This window comes from Odocoileus virginianus, chromosome 31 (genome assembly GCF_023699985.2).
Source record: "Odocoileus virginianus isolate 20LAN1187 ecotype Illinois chromosome 31, Ovbor_1.2, whole genome shotgun sequence".
NCBI classification, from domain to species: Eukaryota; Metazoa; Chordata; class Mammalia; order Artiodactyla; family Cervidae; genus Odocoileus; species Odocoileus virginianus.
In genome coordinates, this window is record NC_069704.1 from 35,910,732 (window position 1) to 35,931,970 (window position 21,239).

Genomic DNA, 21,239 nt, shown 5'->3' on the forward strand with positions numbered 1-21,239 from the left:
TGTGGGATCTTAGTTCCCCCACCAGCGACTGAACCCCACCCCCTGCATCGGAAGGCAGAGTCTTCACCGGACCACCGGCGAAGTCCCTGAGAAGGAACATTTCTATGAGCTCCTGAAGAGAAGACTCAGGGAGGGGCAGGCAGCAAGTGCCAAGGTCAGAGAAAGATAAGGGATACCAAATGAACATGTAATTACTGAGGTGCCATTGTATTCTAGATTTCTATTTATAATTTTGCCGCAAGTAAGCCCATTTTAAGAAGGGGAAAAAATGCTCAATAAAAATTGAATACATGCAAATGGAAACTTGGGAAAAATTACCAAAATAAAATCAAATGGCAAATAACAACAACAAAAAAAGAATACTGGAGTGGGTTGCAATTTCCTTCTCCAGGGGATCTTCCCAACGAGGGATCAGACTTCTGTCTTTTGCACTGGCGGGCAGACTCTTTACCACTGTGACTCTTGGAAAGTGCTTAATTCTGAGGGAACAACAAAACTGGTCAGGTCACCAAAACAGCCTCTGTTTACCTGGGACGGTGTGAACCACATTCCACTGCCATGAGGCCTGTGCAGCCGCTAGCTGCTCCCTGTGCCCCCGCACTTCCTGGTGTGAGCTTACTATAAACCTGCATCTTTTCTGTTAACAGGGGCAGCTCTCCCTTGTTTCCTGAAGATCCTCCTATTCTTTTTGATAGCTGACATCTCCAATTCAGTTCAGTCGCTCAGTCGTGTCCGACTCTTTGCGACCCCATGAATCACAGCATGCCAGGCCTCCCTGTTCATCACCAACTCCCAGAGTCAAACTCACGTCCATTGAGTTGGTGATGCCATCCAGCCATCTCATCCTCTGTCGTCCCCTTCTCCTCCTACCACTAAATCTCTATGTAAGGAAACGATATTCAAAAAGAGATACAATTTTCCTATCTGCCAGAATGCCTTCAAATTCTTGCAGTTCATGACTCTTAGGGAACATCCTGGAACTGTCATAAAAATCAGTAAACATCTCATTCCAACATCCTGCTTTTCTCCTCCCTGACAGCCCCTCAGCTAGTTCATTCAGTGAAGACAGCATTAAAAAATCATAAAAGGTTTCTCCACCTCTGGCCCCTTCAGACCTTTCTCGGAAAAGGAGAAAGCCGATTGTAGCTTCGAAAGGGTGCGGGAAAACAATGCCACAAGCAGGTACTGTCTACAGCGGAAACGGTGGCTTTAAAGGTAGTGAGCTTTTCCTTATGAAGGGAAAATCAAGATGCTGCATAGCTGCCTAGAAGCGGCCACCGAGAGGATAGCTGCCTGAAGTGTCTCCCGATTCAGAGATTAAGAGGTGATTGGGGAGCGGCTCTCGGATAGAGGGGACCTGGGAAAACTCGTCGTTTTTTGGTTAACTGCCAGGAACCAAACTTGGACTGCGGCCCAGTTCGGGACCAAATGGGGCGGGCACTTCCCTATCCGGGCATCTGGCGAGATCCTCAGTCAGTCTTCCGACAGGAACTGGAAACGTCACAGGTTGCGGTCCAGTTTGTCTTGCAACGTCATCCTGCAGCGCCGGAAGTGGAGGAGTAACTTGAGCTTGTCGGCCTTAGCTGTCTGGAGGTAAGGCGACTGTCGGCCTACCTCGTCTGCCTGCCGTGTTGAGAGCCGTGAGTGTGGGCCTCAGTCGAGTCCGCTACAACCCCAGAGTAATGTCCCCTAAATAACGCTCTCTCGGCTCTTTCTCGGCAGCCCAGCAGGCGTTGCTCCACCCTCGGGCAGCCCTGGGCTTCCCATTTCCCTCCTGCCGTGTTTCGGCTGCTGGCGGCGCTTTTGTTGGTCTTCACTGCACTTCGCGTTGGTTCACCTGTGCGCCTGATACCTGAACCTAGCTTAGTCGGAACACAAGCAGAAGAAAGATTAGAGTGGGCACTGTCTGACCCGAGGAGGCTTCGTAGCCTGTCAGCAGGGACTTTGTTTTCTCCAGAAACGCTCCTTGAGAGGAACTTGGGGGCCCTTCACAGCATCCACAGCTGGCCTTGTAGGAAGACCAGAAGAATCAAGCCTTTTCTTGTACAGACCAGTGTTAGCGGTTCAACAAAGCAAGGCTATAATTTCCATGTGGAATTAATGTGGTCCAGGTTTGGAGCCTTTTGAGAATTTGATATATATCGGGAGCCATTAGAACACTGGGGACAGGACTCCTGTCTTCAGGGAGACAATATTTGTGTCCTGTCACCTTCGTTGCAAGCAGTGTTGTCGGATGATCTTTTAACATTTCTTTATAGCGCATGTTTTCATCCTACCTTTACTATTAACGAGAGTGGTAATGGTGTTGAATGCTGGTGTTTTGCCAGATGCTGGACTTTTTACATCTTAATTTAGCCCTTGTGACAACAGTGTGGTGTAGAGCCATAATTAATATCGTTTTCCAGCTGAAGAAATAAAGACTTAGCTTAAATAACTGGCCTCAAATTACACAGTGAGTAGTGGTGGAGGGAAGATTTTGAACGCGAGCAGTTGGATTTCAGAGGTCTGGATGTTCACTAATTTACATTGATTGTCTTCAGCTGTTTCTCAAGTGCCCAGTTGTTATCTGCTATTTTAGGGAGAAAATTGAGCTTATCTGATGTGCTTCTCCTCAAGTTTCTACCCTTGCTTTCTCTTCATACACTCATCAAGGTTGATACCACCTATCTATACCTTTCCTTCAGTATCAGAGGATGAGCTGTCTCCTGATCAAAACAAATTCCTTTACCTTTACTTCTGACCTTTCTTTTATATTTTCCCCATGAAACCGTGCTTTCATTTGTCTTTTCTTCCCTTGTCTATGTCCCAGTCATGTATAAACAAGGTCAGGTTACTCAGATCCCTGCTCCTTATCCCCCAAGCCAGAAAGAAAAAGTTCCTGGTGATCCATCTTCCTTTAGCTCGCATACAGTAACTCTCTTCTTATCCAGACGTTTTAAAGAGCATTCTAAATTCTGTATCCAACTCCACCTCTCATTCCCTTCTGTGGTCTGGCTTTCAGTTCTATTATTCCCCTAAAATTTTATACAGTAGTCACTAGTGACTTATTATCAAACCAAATATACGTTCTTTGATCATTACACTTCCCTGGTGGTTCAGATGGTAAAGAATCTGCCTGCAGTGCAGTATTCTTGTTTGGAGATTCCGTGGGCAGAGGAGCCTTGTGGGCTACAGCAATCTGCCTGCAGTGCAGGAGACCAGGATTCGATCCGTGGGTCCAGAAGATCCCCCGGAGAAGGGATTGGCAACCCATTTCAGTATTCTTGCTTGGAGAATTCCATGGACAGAGGAGGCTGGTGGGTCACAGTAGGGTCACAAAGAGTTGGACACGACTGAGTGACTCACACTTTCGATCATTACTGGATCCTTTTGTTGCTTTTCAAACATGGTGATACTTTTTACTCCTTTGCTTTTCAAGACAGTACACTAAGCTGATTTATTCAACAAACATTTATTGTGATATACAGATGAACACATCAAAGTGCCTCCTTCCCTTGAAGAGCTTACATTTTAGCTTTTTTTCCCCTGAGAGCTTCTCTCACCAGTAATTTCTCCTGTGGATAATCTTCCCTCGTCTAAAATGTTGGGTGTTTCCAAGGCTTGTGACTTTGGCCCACTGTTCTTTTTATGCTGTACACACTGCTTGAATGAGCACATAAACTAGCATGGCTTTAACTCCTTCCTGTATGCTCCCCAATTAAAGTGTCAGCTTAGACCTCTGCTGAGTTTCATTCTCACCTCTGGCTACCCTGCTGGACACCTCTGCTAGTCCCACGGACTGTTCAAATATTGTCTTCTCTGCACTTACTCTTAGCACATCCATCACTGTCTTGTTGATTTTACCCTCTAAGTATTTCTCAAATCACTTCTTTTTTTGTCTGTATTAATGTCTTACTTTGAACCTTCTTTCACCTGAAATATGGCCTTTTAACTCGTTTCCCTGCCTCTAGATCAATTCCCTGCATAACTATTCTTTACACTACCTACCATCCTCCCAATGATCCTTGAAAACAAACCTGAGTCAGAGTCCTGCTTAATAATATTTAAAGATCTGTCCTTTCATTCATCCTATCTTTTCTCTCATTAAGCTAATATTTCTTGTTTACTAAATTGCAAAACCCATTCGACCTTCTAAAGTTTGAGCTTCTCAACCCATCACCCAGGGCTCTGGTTCATCTGGACCTGCCTGCATCTCCAGCCTCATATGGACCTCATACTTTAAAAGGTTGCAGCAGCCCTGAACTGCTTCTTCATGTGTGTGCACTGTCCTATTCCTTTTGACTGGAATCTTCTCTTTGATTCCTTCCTCCACTTCCTGTTCCTCAGCTAATTAGGCTGCCCACTTTGATCTAATTAACCCAGTTCATATATAAGTCTCATTTTAGACCCATCCCTTACAGGAAACCTTCCTTGACACCTCCTTTTTCCAAGGCTAGGTTGAATATTCCAGCTTTGTGCTCCCACAAAAACCCTTTTCATAGACCAGTCATTATACCTTTCACCTTTGTTGCAGTTGTCCTGCAACAAATCTCTGTCCTCCACAAGACTCAGCCTCTCGAAGGCAGGTATGATGTATTATAGTATACCTGCATCATACAGTACAGTGAGACTTATGCTGTCATAGAGCTGGCAGTTTATGGGGTTTTACTGGATGGGTTATATTGACAATTCATAAACAGCCATCTTTCTGTGCTCCCCATATTCTAAAATACTTCATTCCTAGAAGTTGGAACTGTAGGCTGAAACGGACCAAGATACTGCTTAAGGTTAGTTACATAAGCATTGTGTCATCACTGCTTCAGTCTCTCAAGGAGTAGTAAATGGGAGCATTATAACGTCAGAACCTTAGGGAGACTGAAGCACCTGAGTGTGTGTGTGTGTAGGGCAGGAGGGGGAGTTCCTCTTATCCTGCAAAAGTCAGCCATGTTCTCAGCTGCCCATTGGATTCCTTCCTGTCCTTGCTCTTCAGCTCTTCTCTCTCCAGGCTCCTTTTATTATTCCTGTGAGTTGTCAGTCACCACATGACTTGTTTCTCAATGCTTAATGAAGACGTGCTTCACTGCTCATTCATCAGTTTCCATCAAGTGCAAACAGAGATCCCTTTGAGCACAAAGCATTTAAAAGTGGGGCTTGCCTGTAGCACCATCATCACTTGACGCCCTGGGTCAAGGATTTTAGATTTACAGCTGACTCTTCATGCTCTTGCATGAGCTTCTTCACAGAGGAGCTGCCTCTTAGACCTAACACTGGCCCACATTACATTAACAGCCTCCTGACTGATAGCTGACTCTAGATTTCTGCACTCCAGCCTGCCTACACACAGCGTCATTTCACCTCGCTGTGCAACCCAGACCCTGGCAGTGGTCTCCTATGGATTGTTAAATTTTATGGCCTATTACTGTTCTTTCAACACCTTTGCCTTGTTTTGGTGACTCTCTGGGGCAGTTCCTCTGGGTCAGCCAACTAAGGTCAGCTGCTCACCCCTCACCCATGGCTTGTCACTATTGAAATCTGTATGGTCACAGATTTTGAAATGGAAAATGTCCTTTTCAATGTGTAAGTGCTTTTTGAAATGGAATGTCCACTCCCACTCCTTTTCTTCCTTATCAGTCCTCTTGGCTCTTGGCCTTTTCTCCTGCACAGTTTCCGAAGTCTGCCCTGATTGATTCAGTTTATGTGACTGCATGTCCTCAGCACTCATTTTTCACTCTGACTCGCATTATCCTATCTTTGTAAATGGTAATGAAACTCCGATGTTTAAAAATATGGTTTCTTTTCCATTCCCTTTGGATACAAAGCTTGTGCAGAGGGGGCTGATTAAGTGCTGCCTTGCCTGCAAAAGGCATTTCTCAGAGAGAGGACATTAGAGGCTTGAGCATTGATAAGCTTCTGGAACTGAGGGAAGCGTCCCAAAGATCTAGTCCTATCCCTCTCAGTTCCCTGCTCTGCCTCCCTGGGTGATCTCATCCTCTTATCCTAAATTCTGTGACATATTGATGCCTCTCAAATATATACATTGAATTAAAGACAAATATTTCTGTTTTGTGTCAGAGCTGGTCATAATTCTTACAGCTTTAACAACCTTTGCCTTTATATGCCTCTGATTCTCTCTCTTCCTTGAAACACTTTCAGGTTTACTTGAAACTGTGTCTCCCAAATTGCAATTCCTAAGACTCCAAATAAAACACTTTTTAGTCTCAAAAAAAAAAATTATCCCCCCATCCCGTCCCCTCTTTGAGCTTTATACTGTATATCCCAGTGTGACTCTAGCATCTTCCATAGACAACTTAATCTAACTGTGTTTCAATCTGAAATCATCCTTTCTTCACTTATCTTTTATCCCCAAATTATGTTTTCTGTGTATTCCTCATTTTGGTTAATGAGTATTTCCAAATTAAACATCTTGGTTGCTGTCTCCCTTGTTATTCCCCAAGTGCAGTCAGGAGTAAGTCACCCTCACAGTTTTTCCTGGCTTTTTCCTCTTCATCCTCTTTGTTCAGGCCTCTCCCCTCTCCCGCATTTCTTCTCTTTCTCATCTACTGATAACTCTAAGTCATCATGAAAGTTGTTTTACAAAAGTATCAGCACCTGTAGTAGTGTCAGTGCAGGTTGTGTATCGAATAAAGGTGCTGTAATCACACTTTAGAAATAGTAGGTTTGTTTATTTATTATGACAGTCTTCTGGCAGATGGCAGTACAATGTATTGTTCCAACATCTGTATGTTATGACAGTTAAGGACTAGAAACCTTGATGCCTGTGGAGAACATCCTCTGTTCTTGTGTCCTCAGTTCTCTGTCAGGCAAGCTTGTCTTTTAAAACCCAAGTGTAAATATACCTTCCTCATGAAGCTTTTTTTTGATACTCCCTACAGGAGTCAGTCATTCCTTTCCCAGGGCTAAGGCCATATGGCTACTCCCTTATAGTAGGCATTGCATTATGTTGTAATAATTGGTATATGAGTCTGCCCTGTTGTACTCTAGGCCCCTGAAGGGTAGGGACAGTGTTTCATCATTCTTTGATCCTCAGCAAGTAGCTTAATGTCCAGCATGCACAGTGTATCAAAAAACATAACAAATATTTGATTGCATAACATGATTCAGGCACAGAAGTAAATATGTTACCCACTTTATCTTCTTTAATCCTCACGACTCCTGCATGAGTCCTGTTATTATCCCATTTTATAGGTGAGGAAATTCAGACCAGGGAGGTGAAGCCGCTTGCCTCGAGAATGAGCAGCCGGGAAATGGCGTGTGTGCTGGTGCTGGGTGTGGCCCGGGAGGACAAGCTCTAGTTTTTCCAGGGCTTCTCTTGTGTTTTGTCACTCAGAGTAATGACGCGGGTGTGCTGGCTGGTGAGACAGGACAACCGGCACCAGCGAATCAAACTCCCACATTTGGAAGCAGTCATGGTTGGGCGCAGTCCAGAGACCAAGATCACCGACAAGAAGTGTTCTCGACAGCAAGGTAATTGGTCCCAGGATTGTGGAGATTACTGTGTTTGGTTCCTGCAGATAGTGATCATCAAAGATGCACTTTCCCTGAATGCTACTGATGAAAACCTTTTCTGTGCCAAATCAAAACTCAGCAACTGAGCTCTTTTGGCTGATAACAGGGCTCTGTGCACTCCTGATTCCACCCTCTGAAAGTGGGTTCATATTCAGTGTTGGGAGCAGGCAGGTTCCATCCTGTACTATGGGGTGGTGGAGCTGAGTCCTTGCTCCGCCTTGCCCAAGGAGGTTCCTCATTGGGCAGGGAGACAGCTGAATTCTGGGATTTCCAGGCTGAAACCATGTCTGAGAAGTGATGGTTTCATCCTTTACACTTTGCTGTACACAGAGGGAGCTGTCTTTAAAAGATGATGGCACCTGACCCTTGGTCTGTCTTTTCTGGAATTTAATGAAATGAAAGTCCTTAGGAAGAATTTTTACCGTGTGCCTCTTTTTTTTTTTTTTTAACCTGTAAACTCCAGACGTGCTCACTGCTCCCAGGCCTCCCCTGCAGTGTGTTCCCCGTGGCAGGGATTCTTGAGACTTGGAGTCTGCAACAGTGATTCTAGTTTTCCCCACATGTTAATATAAATGGGCAAAAGATATCACTTCTTGCTCTCTGTCCCCGTTGTCATGACAGCAGCTGTAGGGGTGTGTATGTCAGCCCATCCCCTGCCTGTCCTCCCTGGAGAGAAGCTAGGATGTCTCTCCTTTGCTCCCTGTCTCTTGCCAGAATTTTTTTGTTCACATATCTGAACCCAGATGTTTGGTGTTAACTTCTTCCCACACATGCTCAGACTGTTCTGACCCAGCAGTCCTCTTTCTAGAATAGTCTCTGCACTCCTCCTACCCAAGGCCAGCTGAACTTCAGTTTCCCAGGAATGTATCTTTTACCTCTTTCTCTGTTAAAGGGTTCCGATCGTGTCATGTAATAGAAGTCTGATTTGATCCTGAGCTATAAGAGCTTGCGAGGGAATTGGGTTCCATTCCCTGATTTCAGAGCCTATAATCCCAAGTGGGTCAGGGGCTCTGAATTAGGGAGACTTGTGAGGATTCAGTGACTCTGCCTTATAGAGATACTAGCAGTGCTTGAGGGAGCATGCACACTGTTGGGTACTGTATGGAAGAACCTGGAGCCCTAGTCCCCTGAATAATGAATGATTTTGCTCACGGGTCTTTGAGGAAACCCTTGTCACATTGCTTCCTAGAGGGAGGCTTCATTGTCTTGTAGGGATAATAGGAACAAGTTGCTGGTTCTTCATGGCATTTGGGTTTACCTTTTTTCAATCTCTTTCAGTACAGTTGAAAGCAGAGTGTAACAAAGGCTATGTCAAGGTAAAGCAGGTATGTCTGTTTGTATCTTGGATTTCCATGTTCTACTTGGTGATTGTCTTATACTGTTGACTTTAGAGTGTCTGTGGCAGCCAGTAAAGGCTCCTTGGTCATGTGTGGAAGTGACAGAATAACAGAAGTGAATATTAAGCATAGTACTGGGCATGTAGTAAGTGGTGAACATAGGAGTAGCTGTATTACTAATGATGTTATATTACTACTGCTACTATAATCATTTTCTGATTACTCCATAGGTAGGGGTCAATCCCACCAGCATTGACTCAGTCATAATTGGGAAGGACCAGGAGGTGAAGCTGCAGCCTGGCCAGGTCCTCTACCTGGTGAATGAACTTTATCCGTATATTATAGAGTTTGAGGAAGAGACAAAGAGCCCTGGCCTGGAGACACACAGGAAGAGAAGGAGGTCAGGCAGTAGCGATCCTGCCGAAAGGCGTGCTGCCCCGGAAGCTGAGCCCCGCCCAGGACTGGAACCTGGGAGCAGCCCTCGCCAGTGCTGTATGCCTCCAAAGAAGGAGAAGGATGCCTCCACCAGAAAGGTGAGGGAAGAGTGCTGGGCAGGTGGCAGGGAGAGCAAATAAAATGTAATATTGCTTAATTGTTTTGTACGCAGTCAAGCCCAGACATGCATGAGGGATTATTATGATGAGAGAGTCACTTGTTCATGTCACCAGTCACTGGGATGAATATCCCTTTGTGTACTTTTCTCTTGAATTCCTGAGGTAAGCCACTTGAAGGTAGGGTGATGATGGCAGTGTGCTTCACATTGAGCTACTAAAATAGGTCAGTCATCTGTTTCTCTGTACAAGCTTAACATTGCAACACTCTTCATAGATCCCGTGATTCACATCCTGATGTCAAAATGGAAACTTAGGCTGTAGATGAAGTGGGAGGGGGGAAGAAGATGCAATTCACACTCTGGTGTGTCCAGCCTTTTGTCTAGACATGCAACTCTGAATATGGGAAGAGAATGGATATAGCTTATGGTTTATAAAGGAAAAGATTGAGGTAAAGGGATTAATTTAATTCTTAAAGACTGACCTTACTTTCAAGTTTGGTTGGACTTTGCTGACATCCAGTGTTAACTAATGCCAAATTTAACCATCTTGTTTGCAATTTACACTCTTTTTTTTGTTTGTTTTAGGAATCCTTGGGCCACTGGAGTCAAGGCTTGAAGATTTCTATGGAGGACCCCAAAATGCAGGTCAGAATAAAATTTCAGCATCAAAATACTTTTCACATTGTAAATAATCACTCCACAGAGGTCATAGCTACAAATGAAATCAAAGGAGATCAGTCCTTCTGAATGAGATTTGTTTTACTCTAGGCTATTTTGTGAGATCAAGTGGCTTTTCTCATTGTCAGTAAGTTACAACTGGAATTCTTTAGAGAGAAAGCTAAGTTTTTCAAATGAGTGTCTTCTCTGCATTGTTCCTCCTAAACTTCTGGTACTATTATGGGACGTTATGTTAAACTTAGTGTGGTCCCTTTCAACAGAGTGTCAGTTACTGTATGGTGACTATAGTTATGGCTGCCCTGGGATTAATAGACATCATCCTAGGAGGGGTCTGAGTTCTTAAGTTACAGCCTGGGATGACGGGGCAAGATCTGATAGGGCTTCTTGGAACGCGTGTGTGTGAGTCATGTGGTCTGCTGGGCTAGAGTGGAGGAGAGTGATTTGAATTGAGACCTGCAGGGGCTTTGCATCAGTTCCGCAGGAACTGTTTGGCAGTGTGCCTCTTTTCTGGGCTCTGTGCGTTATAGTGACTGAAAACACGGACAGGAGTCAACCAGGCCCGCGTTGGCGTTCTAGACGTCCCGCGTGGTGACTGTGTGACCTGGTGCATGACGCAGCTCATCGGAGTCTCTGTGCTCTCATCTGTCAAAATGGGGGTCCTAAGACCCTCTTCACAGGACTGTGGCAGGAATTAAGTACATTAGTGAACTTGACAGTACCTGGCACACACAAGATGTTCTGGTGACGTCTGTTTCCTCCTCTTGTGCCCGTCTGCTAGGTTTACAAAGATGAGCAGGTGGTGGTGATAAAGGATAAATACCCCAAGGCTCGTTACCACTGGCTGGTCTTACCTTGGGCCTCCATTCCCAGTCTGAAGGCTGTGACCAGAGAACATCTTGAGCTCCTCAGACACATGCACACTGTCGGGGAAAAAGTGATTGCTGACTTCGCTGGGTCCAGCAAACTCCGCTTCCGTTTGGGCTACCACGCCATTCCCAGCATGAGGTAAGCCTGGTGGGGAGTGCCGGTATGTTCTGGTTCCATCTCGGTGGACAGATGAATTCAGCCTGGGTCTGCTGAGTCTGCTGGTCACCCCGAGGTTCAGGGGATTGGGTGGGGTGTTTCCAAGGCAGGTGGGCTGAAACTTGCATGCTTTTGCCTGACTTGCTTGCAAGCCTTGAGTTCCTACTTCTGCTTATAATTTGATAACATACAGTTCTTTGTTCTTCTCAAATGTAAACTCTGAGAACCTAACTTACAAACCACAAGAAGCAGCTTTATTACCTTCAGGTGAAGAACTGTCACCTGAAGGTAATAAAGTGACTTTTACCAGATTTTTCAGACGTATCAATAACCTCTAAATGATTAGGGACCATTGCTTTGAAGGAGACAAGTGTCATTGACTTCTTTTATGACAGCTTAGATCTCAGATTTAAGATAAAATGAGAAAAAAGTGTAGAGACTGTTACCTTTTGGCTCATACCTGGAAGGATTCAGAAAGGAATGATTGATACTTTTCAAAGAATGCAAGCAGGGCAGATCTCCAATTCTTTTGAGTTAAGCAACAAGATAAGTGGACTAATGGAATTTCTGAGTTTTTATTTTGGGGTGTTTTTCTTGGGGGGGTGTAAAATATACATAATATAAATTTTATTTTAACAATTCAGTTGCATTAAGTACATTCACATTGTTGTGCAACCATCCCCACCATCTATTTCTAGAACTTTTTTTCATCTTCCTCATCTACCCCCGGCCCCTGGCAACCACCTTCCTACTTTCTGTTTCCGTGAACTTGACTACCCTTCACTTTCACTTCGGGTACCTCATGTAAATGGAATTATATAGTATCTGTTGTTTTGTGGCTGGCTTTTTTCACTTTAGGGTAGCGTCATCAGAGTTCATCCATACTGTAACATGTGTCAATTTCTTTTGTTTTATTTAATCACCCAACATTCTTTACATTTTATTAGGTGGATAATTGTGACTTAGGTTACTGGCCACTTTAACACATGAAATTTTTGTGCTACGTTTTTTCCCCATCCACACTCTTTGTTTTAAATACATCCAATAAAATGCACAGTAAGATCTGTCGTTTAATCAGTCTTGACAAATGTATATGCCATGTAACTATGACTGTGATCAAGATAAAGAACAGAACTTTTCTATCATCTCCCAGGAAGTTCTTTTGTGCTCCTTTTTCTTTAATCCTCCCCTTAACCTCCAAGTGCTGTTCTCATTTTTTTCAGCATATATTAGTTTTGTCGGTTCCAGAACATCGTATAAATGAAATCATACAATGTCTACTCTTTGTCTGGCTTTTTTGGGTCAGTGTAATAGATTTTGAGATTCATGCATGTTGCATGTATCATGGATATACTTCATTTTTTTGTTCTAGTGTAAATACCTAGAAGTGGAATTGCTAGGTCCCAGGGTGGAAATATATTGTATCTCATTTAAAAAATATTTTTAAATATTGTTAAAACCTTATTCACAACTGTAGGGCAGAAAGTCACGCATGATCCTATTCCCCTAATGCTGCGTACCTCATGATGACAGCCCTTGACCACAGAACCCTTTTCACATAGCAGTCGTGGTGTCCACACCTTTTTCGTATAATGGATGCTAAGGAGATTGCTAAAGGCAAGAGCTGCGACTGGTGTGAGTGGGAAGCAAAATGAGCAGTAAGTTGTCAGACACATATCCTTTTATGATCACTCTTCAGAAGTTTTAATAAATTAAACCTAGGAAGGAAAAAGTAACAAAGTAAATATTTTTTCTATTGTAAAAGTAATATATTTTCAATTTAGAAAATAAAAATAAAATATGAAGCAGAACAAAGATCTTCCATAATATCACCGCTAATTAAACTCTAGACCTTTTTCAAATTTCAGCCATTATTCTTTCCATTTTTTTTTTCTGCTCCAGGATCCCACATTGTATTTATTTGTTGTCTCCCTGATCTGTGACAGTGCCTCCTCCTCATCTTGTTGTCACGACCTTGGCACTTTTGATGAGGACTGGCTAGTTGTTTTATGGGATGGTTCTCAATTGGAGTTCGTTTGATGTTTTTCCATGATTAGATTGAGGGTTTGTTTTTTTTTTTGCCAAAATACCCCAGAAATGATACTGTGTCTTAGTGCATCATATCAAGGAGTGCATGATGTCGATTGAGACAGTTTGTTGCTCCTGATGTTCACCTTGATCACTTTATTAAGGTGGTGTCTGCCAGGCTTTTCTACTCAAAGTTGCTATTTTTCCCTTATAATTGATCAGTATCTTGGGGGGAGATGTTCTAAGATTATTCTACTAAATTTTTTTCTCCTCAGACTTTTTCCCAGTGATTTTAGCATCTACTGGTGGATCTTGCCTGCATCAGTTATTGTTGTAGTGTTTACTCCATGGTAATTTTATGTTTCCCTCATTCCTTCTAATTTATTAATCGGAATTTTTCTGTGTGGGAGAGTTGTCCTTTCTCCCCCATTATGTATTTATTCAATACATGTATGGACTCATGGATATTTATTTTATTACATAGGTTTTAATTTAATCTGTCTCTAGTTTCTTGCTCATGTTGTTTCAGCCTTGGTCATTGGAAATTCCTTTAGGTTGGCTCCTGTATCACTTTGACTTGCCCCAAACGTTTTTTGAGCACATCCTTTTTTTCTGTCCCCTTACTTTTTGTAACAAGGTATTCTAGGCTTATCTTATATTTTTCCTGTTCTCGCTCTGGAATGAACCACTTCTCCAAAGAGCCATAGTTCCTTTTTTTGAAGAATGACGTAAAGCAAAACTAGATCATGAAGTTTCTATAGAGAGAAATTGTTGGTTCCAGAGTGTCTTTGCTTCTAGGTTCTCTGAGCAGATGAAACTAGGAAATACACGCATGAATTCAACCCACATGGATATATACACCTCTCTATTTATTTCTCTGTTTACCCACCTGTGCATGTGTATGAAAAATGTGAATTCATGCTGATACCTCTGATCCAGTCCTGTTCCACAGGTTCATTGTTGTCTTCCCCTTTCCTTTTTTGTGATTTCTTTCTCCAGTAGTGAGAAGTTTGGCTCTCATTAGCTACAGTTAATTCACTTATGTATTCATTCCCAGTATAAACATAAAATAGTTGCAGAATTGCTTATCCACACTCACGTGAGAAAGACATTTAATCACTAGAGTACAGTACAGTACGCTATTTGTATAGCGTTCTTTTTATCTTTACAGAATCAAGTCAAAATACTGTTTTCCAAACTTAATTAGGTTAGTTATTTTCTTTCTGACCTCCTTCAGTGTGGTTCCCTTTTTATTTGTAATAGTTAGGTTTATTTGTTACTGCTTGTACCATTTTAAATTCCCACAAGGTACTGGTTTGTTTTGATGATTTATTGGGAGAATGTGAAATATTATTGATTCTGAGTCAAAGCTTTACAAAAAGTCATCCTTTTTGGTTTAACAAGTCCTAAAGAGAACTGTTGGTTTTCTACCTCAAACCTGTTTTTCCCTTAAGCTTCTTCATCCCAGCAAGTGGCACCTCCCCAAACCCACATCTAATCCATTAATTGTTCCTGTTGGTTCTGTTCGAGAATATATTTAAAAGTGGATTGCTTCTTGTCATCTCCACCTTTATAGCTCCTGTCTGAAACATGATTATTTTTGGTTTGGACTGCTGTGGCAGCCTCCTAACTTCTCTCTATATCCATCCTTACCCTTCCTATATATAGTCCTTTCTCTACACAGTAACCAGAGTAATCTTTTAAAGTATTAAGCAGATAATAGCACATGTGTGTGGGCCAAGTCACTTCCGTTGTGTCTACTCTATGCAACCTCATGGACTGTAGCCTACCAGGCTCCTCTGTCCGTGGAATTCTCCAGGCAAGAATACTGGAGTGGGTTGCCATGCCCTCCTCCAGGGGATCTTTCTGACCCAGGGGTCCAACCCACATCTCTTATGTCTCCTGCCATTGGCAGGCGGGTTCACTAAATGGCTAGATTTCTTGATTTTTCTCCAAATGAGAACTGACAGCCCCTGGACCACAGTCCTGCGTGGTGGCAATCAGCTGCCCTCTTTAGACATGGGAATGTGAGCTCTGGTTCAATACCGTCCCCCACGTGGTCAGCCTCACCCGGTTCATTACCCACTGGGGCTCTGAGTTTGGGGCCCTGGTACAGCACTTCACAGTTTGCAAATATCTCATGGGCGCCTCAGCAGCCAGGAACCACTAGAAGCATACTTTACTCTCACCATTTTGCAGACCCTAAAACTGAGGCTGGGAAAGGGCAATAAGGCTGGGAGAAGTGGGGCCTGGGGTGGGAGAGGGGATGTATCCCACCCATCTGCCTTTGGGTGGCACCACCTAGGAAGCCCAAATAATAGCATTCCCCTGCTTAAAGCCTTCAGTGGTTTGCCAGTGTAATCAGAATAAAATTCAAACCCTCTGCTAACCTATAGGACCCTTTATGATCCAGTTCCTCCCTAGTGCCTGCTCCTTGTTTCCAGCCATTCCAGCCGTTATTTTCTTTCTGCCACTCAGTTGCACCAAGCTTCTTTTCATACCAGGGCCTTCACACGTGGTCTATCCACTTCCTGAAACTTTTAGATCTTTGCTTTCTCAGTTCAAATCTCTGCCTGGGAGAGGTTTTCCATGAACATCCTAGCTACCTGAAGAGACAGCTTCTACCCTCTAGGCACTCTCCATCCCATCTCCCTATTTTTTTTTTTTTTTAAGCATTGTTGAAGTAACATTTTGAATTTTCCTTGTTTATTTGTTGACTTATTAATTATTTATTTCCCTTCATTACAGCATAATTTCTATAAGGACATAAGCCTTTCCCATTTTGTTCACTGCTAAATTCCCAGTGCTAGAACAATTTTTGACCCTAATAGGTACTTCATGCACAGTAAATATTCTTAAGTGAATAGATGAATGAATGGAGTTAAGTGGAAACACTGTCAATATTTTGCATACTCATACTTTGACTTTTTGGCATTCTGATTAAGCTAGCTTTAATGGTAAATCTTTGTTTCCTCTCAAATAGCCATGTACACCTCCATGTGATCAGCCAGGATTTTGATTCTCCTTGCCTTAAAAACAAAAAACACTGGAATTCTTTCAATACCGAATACTTCCTCGAATCACAAGGTAAACAGTGTTGTTTATTTATTTTTTAACAGTGTTGTTTAATTTTTACATTTGTTTTAGTTTCTCAGCTGTTCTTATAATTGATTCAGTTGTTTCCCTAAATAATAACTTGGCTTCGAAAGCTCACATACAACTTTGTGTTGCCTATACAGAGAACCCCATTAACAGAAACTTGATCATTTGGATTTTAGTAGGATTGCCACTTTGCTGTGAGCAGCCTTCTTGGGGGATGTAGAATGCTGTTATGTCGGAGTCAGAAAAAATTCAATGGGGGACTTAAAAAGGTCGTCCAGAGAATTATTGAAGTTCATGGATCTGAAAGCTCTGAACAGTTTTTCTTTCTTTTGCCAGCAGCTGGGAGGAGCTTGGCGGCTGCCTTCTGTCAAGAGTGACTATTTAACAGGGGAAGCCTGTCTATATGTAGAAAGGAAGAATTTTCCATTGTGTATACTGTGGAATTTAAGTATGCTGGAATGTTAATTATGACCATGGGCTAACTAGGGGTAAAGCCCTGTGATAATAAGCCTTTGACGTAGTAACATGGATTGCTTAGAATGTATTCTACAGGAATGTGAATTATCTCAGAAATAGGTTGCTCAGGGAACCCTTGATGGTCTAGTGAGTAGGACCCCATGCTTTCACTGCTGAGGGCCCAGGTTCAGTCCCTGGTTGGGGAACTAAGATCTCACAAGCTGTGTGGTGCTGCCAAAAAATCAGACAAACAAAACCCATTGCTCAGATTTAGAATCTGTCCAAGCATATTTTCCCAACAGTGAGTGTAACCCTCAGGTTTACTTGATTTAAGGATACTTGGCATATTTGGAATCAGGTTTTCCATTTTTTTTTTTTTTTTGTATCTTGGCTTTCCAGAGTAGCTGGACTCTGAACATTTTTCCCTTGCAGCTGTGGTTGAGATGGTGCAAGAGGCTGGCAGAGTGACCGTCCGAGATGGGATGCCCGAGCTCCTGAAGCTGCCCCTCCGTTGTCACGAGTGCCGGCAGCTGCTGCCTTCCATCCCTCAGCTGAAGGAGCACCTCAGGAAGCACTGGTCCAAGTAATTCTGCAGAGCCTGACCTTCTGTAGCACATGTGCCTGATTGTTGAGAGCAAATTCCTGGCACCTGTTCTGGATTGCATGTGAACTTTCATTTCTTGAATTAAAACATGCCTTTTTTCTTTTTTTACAAAGCTTGTATTTCTGAGTGCACAATATGGCGTGACCTGAAATAGTTCAGGAATTAGGAATTTGGGTTTGTCGTGGGTGTGTTCTCTGGTGAGGGTGGCAGGGATAGGCCTGGCCCACCATCTCCAGGAGTCACATCAGGTCTGACTAATGGGGAACAAAGCCTTGTTCAAACTGACCAAACACAGAATACGGAAGCAGAGAGCTGCTTATAAAGTCCTGTTCTTTACATTTATTCTCTCCTCAGAGGTAGGCGGTGCCGTTTTATTAGAGCAGACATAATGATTTCTTATTTGCCCCAAAGGCACTGATTGTTCTCAGATCCGAATCTGGTCTGTAATCTCTCTCTCTTTCCCTCTTCCATAGGGGACATTTTGTTTCTTCTGTCCCCTTCATTCCTTTCCATCATTCAAATGCTGCTTTCTCAGGAAGCCTGTCTCATCATTTCTCCTTCACTCTGAGCAAACAGGCTGGTGACAAGGTATAGGGATGGAATTTTCTTCTAATATCAGGAGCACTTGGATGGTAAGGAGATACTCAGCAATATATTTGTTCCATTTCAGTGATCAAGTCTTCTTGGTTGGCCTGCTTGGGTCTGTTGTCTGATTAGGTAATTGAAAACTATCAGGAGTTCAGCTAATAGTCACAGAGTCAGTTCTGATGCACAAAAAAGTAGTTGTTGAGTGAAAAAGTTGCATGGTTTCACTTTTCCCTCAGAACAAATTTGGATAGAACAGTTGGATTAAGTTTATTTTTGGGTAACATCAGAACTAAAGGTGAAGGGAAATCTAAAACATTATTTTTGATCAATTATTGATCTATTTGGTGATGTGACTTTTTTGCTCTTGTTTGTAAAAAAAAAAAACAAACACACAACCCCGCCCCCCGCTGCCCTGCACCAAATCTTCTTAACAATAACTTCTCTCTGAAGAAAGGAAAACCTTAATCCATGGAGACCACATTTGACCTTGGTTTCTTTCACAAAAAAACAAGATGCCATGGTGGTTTTTTGGTTGAGTATGAGTACAATTATAATTAGTAGTAATTAATGATTACAGCAGCTAACACTTGTCCAATTTCTTTGTTTCTGGTATTATGCTAAGTACCTTTATCCAAATCTTCTCATGGTGTGTAATTCTGGGGTAGGCCCTATTGTTATACCCTTTTAAAGGATGAAGATCTAAGTATCTATAAAAGATCCTGGGCTCCACGGTGGGTCTTGATTCTAGTGCACAGAACTCATTACATTCCCCCTCAACTGAGCAGTAAAATGTAGTACTAACCAGCAGGTATCATAGGCCTGCTGGGGCCTTGGGCCTGTGCTGATCGAAACTTTCCGTGACTTCTGTTGATTTCTCTGAGGCCGGTCAGTTCCTTTGAAGCCCTGTTTGTCCAGCATTCTTCATCTATGTCCGCTGCTCCTCCTGCACTCCAGGAGTGTAGTCCTTACCTTGTCAGCCCAACTTATCCTTAGTTCCTTCTGTCTGGCTCTACTCTGGACCTTTGAGCCTGTGCAGTTGTCCTCTCCTATGCTGATGCTGCCTCACCTTGTGGCCCATGGCCTTCTGCCCTGACTCAGCTGTGGAAGGGATGTGGCTTCATAGCTTTTCCTTCAGAGTCATCGGATTATTAGGCACTGTAATGCTTGTTGGTTAAGAACAGACTCTGGATTCAGATCTGGGTCCCAAACCTGACTCAGGTACTCAGAGCTGAGGGATCTTAGGCAAGTGACTTACTTTCCCCGAACTTCAGGGTGATAAGGATTAAATAAAATAATCCATGTAGAAGACTTAGCATAATATCTGGCATAGAGAAGGTAACTAGAAGCCTCTGCTTTTATTTTGTTGAGGGGAGTAGTGGGGATGGGGAAGGGGTTCACTTGATCTAGCCCCATCTCTACATCTGAAGCCTCTAAGCCCAGAGAAACTGTTTGTAAAGGTATATAGTATACCTTCTATGGACTCCTGAGATCACAATTACTAGTTTCTTTTTTTTTTTTTAAATGTAAATATCTGAGTTTTACCCCAGAAGTATTGGATCACAGTCCCCTGGGCCTAGGGATCTGCACTACTTAACAAACATTTAAACTCACAATAAAGTTTGAGAATCAGAGTGTAAAGAGCCCTTGGCTTCAAAGTATCTTCTATGTCTGAAGCTTCCAGATTAGGCTGTGCCCTGCCAGGACACAAACTTCATTTTCCAGTGGGCTTTCTGGGCCAGTTGTGGGCCTTGCTTCCTTCTGCAAGATCAGTATTGTTTCAGGATCCAGGAAATCCGTGGGCATTACATGAGGGAGAGACTGGCGGTAGCGACCAGCCCTCCCTCTCTGGAGGGGTTGGAGGGAGCCCCTCTGGCCCGGGGTCTTAGGGGCCAGGTTGAGACGATGACTGCTCCTCTTCAGTGGCTCTCACTCCCCTCTTTCTGCCCGGAGGTCAGTCCTGGAGGCTTGGCTTGGAACCTTGATGAATGTAGCTAGCTGGAGACTCAGAGCATTTATGTTTTTCCTCTTCTGAGTTTGTCTGTTTGATATCCAGGGGCAAATAGTCCCTTCAAGGACCAGACCATACTTGGGATGATCAGTAAGAGTCTCTACAAGTTCAGGGACATCTCTTGGAGCTTGGCATCTGGATGCCCATCACATACATTGGGTATGGCCAGGTTTCCGAGATTCAGGGCTCATCTGTGACAGAACTGGCCTAACTGTGTCTCTCTGTTCCAGTAATACCTACTTGGAGACTTCCACAGAGCTCTCCTGTGATGAGATTTAAAAAAAAAAAAAATGATAGGGAGTTCCTTGGTGGTCCAGTGGTTAGGACTCTGCACTTTCACTGTGGCGGCCCTCCCCAGGATAATGTATATATACACATTTTATATAAATTAATAGAGAGTTTATGAAATTCCTAAAGTGCTTCCATAGACTCCCTAGGAGTGGTGAAAAGGGTCATCACCTTGTATCTGGGATTTCAGGAGGTATCTGGATCGCTGTGGAGGACCAGGGGCCAGACTCCATTTCTAGGAGGTTTCTGGGATACTCCCTTGGGTGTCAATGCTCCTCCCTCAGCCCTTTGGTACATGCACATCCCGGGGGCCTCTGGCCAGAGATGGAATTGGGGCCCAGGAGCTGCTGGCTCAGTTTAGCCACCACACTCCTGAAGGAGTCCTGAGAAACAGGGAAATTCTCAGTGGGTCTGAGGGGTTTGGAAACCTTGGCTGCCAGGCTCATCATAAACTGTCTAAAAGGCATTGAATGTACTTTACCCTAATCAATGTCCAAGGGAAAACTGTACTGACCATCTGCACAAATAGAGCCGCTGCATCGTGATTGTATCTGAAGACAGTGGGAGTGGCAGTATTTCTTATGTACAGTCTGTTAACAGTACAAACTGTACTGAAGACCCAGTGCAGCTTGTAGCAGCTTGTACTGTTAAAACCAAGGCCGAGATTCTGCTGGGGCCCCAGCCAGTGCACTTAGAATTAAGGGAACATTTAACTAAGCTTCAGACAAAGTGCCCAGTGAACTTTAAAGATATTGCAGAAGCATACAATTTGATTTTCTACATAATCAATAATGTTAGCATATCAGTATTAAAATCAAGATGAGAACATCTGGTAAGCTGCAATCACAGAGATTGCGTCTCAGACAGTATAACATGTGAGATATAATGAAGGAAAATTGGAAGTGAGGTGATCACCTCTAAATTCTCTTTTCAGTAAGGCTACTCGGTGAGTTTGAGTAATAACTCTTTTAGAAGAACAAATATAAATAATGACTTGTAAGGGCCAGAAAAAGTATGCAAAATATTGAGGTGTATAAGTCCCATGTCACTCCCTCCCCCAAGTGGGCT

The 21,239-nt window shown here is 43.2% G+C and overlaps 1 protein-coding gene across 9 annotated transcripts; it reads left to right on the top strand.

Annotated features, from left to right (window-relative positions):
- The first annotated feature begins 1,511 nt into the window (after positions 1-1,511).
- APTX (aprataxin) lies at positions 1,512-17,399 on the top strand. 9 transcript variants are annotated; one of them, XM_020898657.2, is made up of 8 exons: positions 1,512-1,593; positions 7,328-7,464; positions 8,785-8,831; positions 9,074-9,376; positions 9,982-10,041; positions 10,853-11,079; positions 16,109-16,212; positions 17,116-17,399. In XM_020898657.2, the coding sequence occupies exons 2-8, from the start codon at positions 7,332-7,334 to the stop codon at positions 17,268-17,270; spliced, it is 1,029 nt and encodes a 342-aa protein (XP_020754316.2). In that variant the 5' UTR covers positions 1,512-1,593; positions 7,328-7,331; the 3' UTR covers positions 17,271-17,399. The 9 variants fall into 9 exon arrangements, with proteins under 9 accessions (XP_020754316.2, XP_020754308.2, XP_020754309.2 ...); XM_020898649.2 differs by having other exon boundaries at positions 1,553-1,640; XM_020898650.2 differs by having other exon boundaries at positions 1,589-1,679.
- Positions 17,400-21,239: the final 3,840 nt, after the last annotated feature.